This window comes from Anopheles moucheti, chromosome 3, assembly GCF_943734755.1.
Source record: "Anopheles moucheti chromosome 3, idAnoMoucSN_F20_07, whole genome shotgun sequence".
NCBI lineage: Eukaryota > Metazoa > Arthropoda > Insecta > Diptera > Culicidae > Anopheles > Anopheles moucheti.
In genome coordinates, this window is record NC_069141.1 from 39,939,191 (window position 1) to 39,946,502 (window position 7,312).

At 42.4% G+C, this 7,312-nt stretch overlaps 2 protein-coding genes across 3 annotated transcripts; one reads left to right on the forward strand and one right to left on the reverse strand.

Moving 5' to 3' along the window:
- Positions 1–657: 657 nt before the first annotated feature.
- On the reverse strand, positions 658–2,548 carry LOC128305782 (retinal dehydrogenase 2-like). The gene is made up of 3 exons (XM_053043390.1): positions 2,373–2,548; positions 1,490–2,270; positions 658–1,414 (listed from the first exon to the last, which is right to left on the reverse strand). The coding sequence occupies exons 1-3, from the start codon at positions 2,406–2,408 to the stop codon at positions 762–764; spliced, it is 1,470 nt and encodes a 489-aa protein (XP_052899350.1). The 5' UTR covers positions 2,409–2,548; the 3' UTR covers positions 658–761.
- A 282-nt stretch (positions 2,549–2,830) lies between these two features.
- On the forward strand, positions 2,831–6,469 carry LOC128301195 (trans-1,2-dihydrobenzene-1,2-diol dehydrogenase-like). 2 transcript variants are annotated; one of them, XM_053037551.1, is made up of 4 exons: positions 2,831–2,922; positions 4,488–4,866; positions 4,935–5,476; positions 5,568–6,469. In XM_053037551.1, the coding sequence occupies exons 2-4, from the start codon at positions 4,662–4,664 to the stop codon at positions 5,835–5,837; spliced, it is 1,017 nt and encodes a 338-aa protein (XP_052893511.1). In that variant the 5' UTR covers positions 2,831–2,922; positions 4,488–4,661; the 3' UTR covers positions 5,838–6,469. The 2 variants fall into 2 exon arrangements, with proteins under 2 accessions (XP_052893511.1, XP_052893512.1); XM_053037552.1 differs by lacking the exon at positions 2,831–2,922 and adding an exon at positions 4,255–4,387.
- The last annotated feature ends 843 nt before the right edge of the window (positions 6,470–7,312 follow it).

A 7,312-nucleotide genomic window follows, 5' to 3' on the forward strand; every position in this document is an offset into this window, starting at 1 on the left:
AAGTTTCTAAAAATATTTATCATCAAATTATATGATACTTCAATTGCTCATAATTCTTCGTAATCCGTAATCTTTGAACCCTCCAAATTTTTTAATAAGTCTAACAGTACCAAACACGGCATAAAAAATATTGCAAATGGACACTAGCATTTCATTCATTCGTCGATCAATTGACTGTCTTTGCGATTAAAAGCTAGTCCCATTCAAACTCTCGATCTCCAAATACAAACATATCTAAATTTATTCGGGAATTTTGAAAGATCAAACGCATTTCAGGTCCTTTAACAACACCGAAAATAAGCTTGAAGTATAAAGAAAGCGAAGAAAAAGAACACATTGCTTTCAAATGGAAATTGTGGGTTTACACGATACAATGCGATGAGTGCGATTCTGGATAAGCGGACAGAAAACATTCCGCTCTTTGAAAAGCACCTATTTTATCAGCGCCCCTTATCGAACAGCTGACCCTGGTAAATGTTTCTCTCAACGATTCCATTGTCGGCTTGGAGATTTATCGCACCCGTCTTGCGAGCTTGTCCATTGCCCAAAAAACATGACGAGGGCTTGTTTTCGACGGTACTTAGCGGTTGTCTACCAACGACCATATCGTGATAAGAATTAAGCGCACACAAATAAAGGGACAAACGCTGGAGAAAATATAATGCAACAAAACGATGAAGATGTATTTGTTTGGAAATAAAAACGAATGCCGAAACAATCGTAAATCAAGACAGCTGGAACTGGTCAACAAACGACCCTTTTTAAATTTTGGACGGTAGACGAATGGAGACGGATTTTGTTTCTAGGTAACCTTCCAGCGAGTCTTTGCCCAGTTCGCGACCGATGCCCGATTGTTTGTAGCCACCAAACGGTGCCTGGTTTACTACGGCCAGGTAAGTATTCACCCAAACTGAACCAGCTTCCACTGCATGGCTGAATGTTAGGGCCTTGTTGATGTCATTCGTCACGATACCAGCGGCCAACCCAAACGAGGTGTTATTGGCTCGTTCAATCGCTTCATCCAACGTTTTGTACTTGATGATACTCTGCACCGGGCCGAAGATTTCCTCCTTGGCGATTGTCATATCGTCCGTGACATTGGCGAAAATCGTTGGTTCAATGAAGTAACCCTCGTTTCCAACCGTCTTGCCCCCGGTGACCAGCTTAGCGCCTTCCTTTTGACCCACCTCGATGTAGCCGAGAATCTTCTTGTACTGTGTGTCATCGATCTGCGGTCCATGCACGGTTCCTTCAGTGAATGGGTTGCCAACCTTGCGTGCCTTAGCCAGTTCGCTCGCTTTCTGTACGAACTGATCATAAATGTTTTCGTGTACAAAAGTACGCGTTGCTGCAATACAGCACTGGCCCTGGTTCTCGAACACTGCCATGTAAGCGATCATGGCAGCTTGATCCACTGTAAAGTTAAAAATGGTATTGAATGAAGCATTTTAAGATCTTCCGGTACTAATTAAAGATTTTGCAAACCTACCGTTAGCATCTTCGCAGATAACGAGCGGACTCTTGCCACCTAGCTCGAGGGACACTTTCTTCAGATTGCTGTTGGCAGCTGCAGCCATAATGATCTTTCCAACCTCTACCGAACCAGTAAAGGCCACCTTACGTATTTCCGGATGGGAACTGATGGCACCACCGGCCGTTGGTCCGTAGCCTGGAACAACATTGACAACACCATCCGGAAAGCCAGCTTCCTTGGTCAAAGCCGCCATGTACAGAGCTGTCAACGGTGTCTGTTCGGCCGGTTTCATTACGATCGTGCAGCCAGCAGCAAGAGCTGGACCCCACTTCCACGACAACATTGCCAATGGATAGTTCCACGGGATAATCTGTCCTACCACGCCCACCGGCTCCTTGCGTGTATAGGTGAAATGGGGTCCATCCGAAGGGATCGTATCACCACCGACTTTGTCGGCCAGTCCAGCGTAATAGCGGAAGGTCTTTATCGAACCTTGCACGTCGTACATTGCATTCGGGAAGGGTTTGCCATTGTCCAAGCACTCGAGTGAAGCCAGCACACTCGCGTCTCGCTCCATTAGGGTGGACAGCTTGTACAACAGAGCACCCCTAGCAGAAGCATCGAGCTGTCGCCAAGGTGATGTGCGTACGAATGCAGCCTTCGCAGCCTTCACTGCCAGTTCAACATCGGCCTTATCGCCTTCGGCAATGTCAGCTAGCTTCTTGCCGGTTGATGGATTGACCGTCGGAAAGGTCTTTCCACTAACTGCATTCACGAACTGGTTGTTGATGAAGATCTAAAAACCGGGGAATCCATTAGATGCCACGCCAATTTATGCAACGGAGCATATCACAATCACATCTCTTTCAAAGCAGATGATTCGGATGATTGAACTCACCTTATTGTATTTTATTTCTTGATTTGGATTCGCCATTATGAACAAAAAGTGGAATGGAAAATAGCACCGAACAACAGCACAAAAACACAAAATCTATTCCACAGCAAACCCAAGGTCAAATCTGGAATTAAAGCGCGGCACAAACCAGTCCGACGGATGTCTGCGCGAAAATGACGACAAAAAGCATCGACCGCGAGGTTTAACGTTCTATTTTATACACAACTCGCTCAATCTTCAGCCGTGGTGTGCGTGTAATCTATTCGCGGCAAGAGACATGAACGCATGAACAAAACCAGACATACACAATCACTATCTACCTATCAGAGGGAATGTTGAATGTTGCCGGCCGGCAGAATGTGATGCGTGCGGTTCGAGATGACGCCATGAAGATCGCTGTTGGTGTTAGTACGATCAGCATTCGCTACAGTGCATTACTTGCGCTTTTGTACACAGTTTCCAGATGGTTCGTATCGTGCGATAAAGGATTATATTGCTAGAAGCTTCAGCTTGGTACAAAAATCTGATATTGAATCGTATTACTTACAGTCAGGTAAGGAAATTGTTGCATATTTATCGTGGTGCATGTGATCTCTAGCGATCTCCCTGAGTTATCCAAAGAACGTCGATTGTCCTTCAGGGAACAGCATCAAAACGAACTAATCATTAACAGCGACATGTCATTTATAGCAACAGGTTTTTATTACATTGCATCAGTTTCACATTGGTGTCACGCTGTATATCAGAATACCCGCGAGGGATATCAGCACCAGCATGTTTTGAAAAATTTTTATGCACAACCGTTATCACCAAGCAGATGGGATGTAAACAAAAAACGACAATATTCGTTATCATATTACTGTGCACTCAGCAAATCCAAAGTGATAACGTGCCAGAGATATAGCGTTTCGGCCCCTATGGTTGGTTTTGTGTTGGTGATGTTTTGTGTGCACATTGCTCTTGATTGTTTGATGGAAGTCATTGCGTTACGGACATTCGTTTATTTAGACGATTATACAGCTCTTCACTAGGGTAACCAGAAGCAGTATGTAATCGATATCATGGCACTGTTTATTTGAATGATATCACTATAAACAAAATCTGCTATAATTCAAGTAACCGTATAAATTATGTATTTAAAACATTCAACACCGTATATGGAGCGTATATGGTTTCATTGGAATATCAACCGAATTCGTATGATGCGGTATTAAACATGTTGGCCTGGATTGGATTGTGGATTGGATTGTTGACTAATATTTACATAATTTAACCATATTTATAATGTGTACACATGCCACAACTTGTTATTTAAATAGGTTTAAAATCAGTTGATTATACAAAAAAATGTGGATATTTTGTTTGAAGAATGAGTTGCCTTCTTGATTAATCGATAAGATGCCCAATCCACCTGTTGAAGTGATGATTTACTAGACGAATTTTGACCTAATCTTAACAGTGTTTTCTCCGGAGAGTCATTAATAATGAGATCCTATTAATGATTTGCAGTGAACTTGATCGGGTCACTATCTTAATTCAGTAAGATCAAATTTGCAATTAAGTAATGTGAGTGCCTATACAATTTTGTACAAATCTAATACAAAAGCACTTTGAACTTTTTATGTTATTCGAGGAAACCATTATCCTGGAACGTGAGTTACCAATTCCTATTCGCCACTATTCCATTAGGTGCAAGACCGTATTGTATTGCATGGGAAAACGTATACGAGTTAGTGTAAATATTGTCGTTGAAAAACAATTCGCACCCTCTTGCTGTTCATAAACAAATGGACTGGTAGTTGTAACGCTTCGATGGCGTCATTTGCTAGCACTTCATTGGCCTGGGGTGACCGTACGGGTCTTGTAATTTGCAAATAATATCAAATGTTCCGGCATGGATGTGTGGATGTACAGCTGTATAACGAAGGAAGTATATTTGCTATCAAGTGTGGATTATTTTGCGAATTAATTTCTAACATCGTATCAGGCATCGATAACCTATTGATGCTATGCTCTCGGTATGTATATTGTAATTAATATGTATTCTTAGTTAAATTCCTCATACATACATTTTTGTTTGACAGTGTAGTTCATGTCATCTCGTGTGTTTATTTTCAGACAAGTGGTTTTCTAACCTTGCACGGTATCAGAACCATAAATAGTGCGATTCCGCAACGAACAGTCACCTTCATCAACTGAAACTTGAAACTCTGTCTGTGCAGTGACAATCGATACGTGACAGGTATAACACTACTAGCTGCTGTGAAAACTGCATTTTGCTAGAGGGAAAAGATGGCACCACTTCGTTGGGGAATTGCAAGCGCCGGCAAGATTTCACACGATTTCACAAATGCCGTCGGAACGCTACCGGCAACGGACCATCTAGTGGTGGCTGTAGCTGCTCGGAAACTGCAGGATGCTGAAAACTTTGCGGCCCAGCATGGTATCGGAACGGCTCACGAAGGGTATGAGGCGTTGGCAAAAAATCCAAACGTTGGTAGGTAGTACCGTTGATTTCCATCTCACTGACCGTGGTTGTAAACGTTCGTGTGCGTCCATTCACAGATGTCGTTTACATTGGGGCGGTTAATAACGCACACTACGAGTTAGGGCTGTTGATGCTGGAGCACGGAAAGCATGTGTTGTGTGAGAAGCCGCTCTGCCTGAACGAAGGCCAATCGAGTCGACTGGTCAAGCGAGCGGCTGAGCGGAAACTCTTCCTGATGGAAGGTATTTGGTCGCGGTTTTTCCCCTTCTATCGTCAGCTTCGGGAGCGTATTGCCCGTGGAGATTTGGGCGAGATTCGCGAGGTGGAGGTCGAGTTTGGATTTGTACTGTCCGACATCGATCGCTTGCGGCTGAAAAGTCTCGGAGGTGGTACCGTGCTGGATCTAGGTGTCTACACGATCCAGGTGTGCCTGTGGGCTGTCGGTGGCAAAGCTCCCGAAAAAGTGGTTGCATCTGGTATAACCAACGATGATGGTGTTGATGTGGAGGTAACCGCAGAATTGCACTTTCCTGGCGGCACGATTGCACGTATGAAAACGAGTGCTTTGCGTCAGCTGAAGAATGTCGCAATAGTGCGTGGCAGTAAAGGCAGTGTAACGGTAAGTTAATTCGAGCATTTAAAAAGGTTGCGATGGTTCATATACAAATAGCTTATTTTGATTTTGCTTTCTTTTTTTCAAACTATAACAGCTGCATGATTTCTGGTGTCCATTGAAGCTGACCGATGTGGATGGTACAACACGCGAAGATACGTTACCTACCGCTCGACATCCTTTCAACTTTATGAACAGTTGTGGTTTACGATACGAAGCAGAGGAAATAAGGCAATGCATTGCAGCTGGTCGACTGCAATCGACGTCAGTATCACATGCAGATAGTTTGACGATTGCACATATTCAAGACGACATACGGAAGCAGATTGGAGTGACCTTCCCGGAAGATACCCATTTCGCTATATAATGGTTCAAGCTTTGTAAGAAGTCGATAGAAAGAAAGGGAATAATGTATAACCTATTTTAATTATTGGCACATATTCATCCAAATCATAACGATACATATTCAATGATTAATACAAAGTACCTTAGAAGTACCTGGATCAAAAATTGTAAGTTGTTTAACACGACTAAGCCCTGCATGAAATGCAGATGAACAAGCTTCCACCATTATAATTCGAATATGCTGTGGGCTTCCCCCTGTGGACACTGATCACAATATTCAACGATCACTAGAAGCCCCACGATATGGAGATGGTTTACATGATTGAGTTATTGATTAGTTCCGAATTTTACGACAGGTTGTATCAAATTGAGATAGTTATAATAGAGTATGGAATTTAGGAAAGCAAATTTCATATTACATGAAATTCAAGTTTATTATTAGATATCAAATGCACCTATGGAGTTTCTTTTTTTACTTGCGAACTGGCGTTTCATTGTGTAACTTGTTTCATGGTTTTGTGGTCACTGTCAACACTGTCACTGTGTTTTGTTTGAATGATCATTTTTAATCGAACAAAATATCTTCATTACTTCAATACATGCTTTAAAAATATCTCATGCTAAATTTATTTCCATATTTTCTCAGCAAATAAAAAAAACCTTACAACTGTGCTTGGATTGTGTTATATGTCGTAGTTTATAAGATATTTTAACATTTTTTATTATTGAAATACCCTGCTTTAGAACAGGTCACTCATTAATAATCATTAATTAATAACTCATTAATAATTAATCACGATATTGGGAATTGTTGGTTATTGAGTTTATAGTTTGATTTTGTCTGTAAAGCAATTGCCACAGCCCCATACATTTTTTTTTTGGATAATTTAAAGTCGAACACATCACTATCATAAACATAGGTGTAATTTAAGACGCTATTTTCAAGCGAATGTGAAACTCAAGCGAGCTGATTTATTTAATCATGTCATTGTCACGTTAATGGCCCTTCTGTATGCTTCACCTTTACGTGGGTTACGAGCATATCTGGTTCGAACGCTAGCGGTCGACTGGAGGAGCTCGAGATTGTTCAGTTGCAACCGTGTTCATGCAAATGACGCGAACAGCACTTGCTAGTGTCTAAATTCTCTCCTACCCGAACAACTAGTCGTTCGGCTTGGAGAAAACCGACCCTTCACACTGATCCTTAAAGGTGCAGAAAATGAAGACGTTCCGTTACGGGGTACCTCCGCATCGATGTCTCTTCAAGCATCGGTTAGAGATTCGCGATGCTACCTTCGTTACCTTCGACACGCGAGGCTGAAAAGCAGGTTCTTATCCGGAGGGCCGGTCGGTATGCACCGTCAATAGACGAGATTTCTGGGCAAAGGCATTGACCCAGCTCACCGAACCAAGGATGCTACCAAACCTTTCCCCGACCCATCCATTCCATTCCTGCTCCCTTTTATCATGCATCCTGCCAATCAAGCACCTTAGTCT

Excerpts from the sequence above, each read along its gene's own strand:
- LOC128301195 (XM_053037551.1), top strand. The coding sequence starts at position 4,662 with ATGGCACCACTTCGTTGGGGAATTGCAAGCGCCGGCAAGATTTCACAC. Across the intron at positions 4,867-4,934 it reads GGCAAAAAATCCAAACGTTG|ATGTCGTTTACATTGGGGCG; the intron begins GTAGGTAGTACC and ends GTCCATTCACAG. Across the intron at positions 5,477-5,567 it reads GCAGTAAAGGCAGTGTAACG|CTGCATGATTTCTGGTGTCC; the intron begins GTAAGTTAATTC and ends AAACTATAACAG.
- LOC128305782 (XM_053043390.1), bottom strand. The coding sequence starts at position 2,408 with ATGGCGAATCCAAATCAAGAAATAAAATACAATAAG. Across the intron at positions 2,271-2,372 it reads AAGAAATAAAATACAATAAG|ATCTTCATCAACAACCAGTT; the intron begins GTGAGTTCAATC and ends CCCGGTTTTTAG. Across the intron at positions 1,415-1,489 it reads TATCTGCGAAGATGCTAACG|TGGATCAAGCTGCCATGATC; the intron begins GTAGGTTTGCAA and ends TTAACTTTACAG.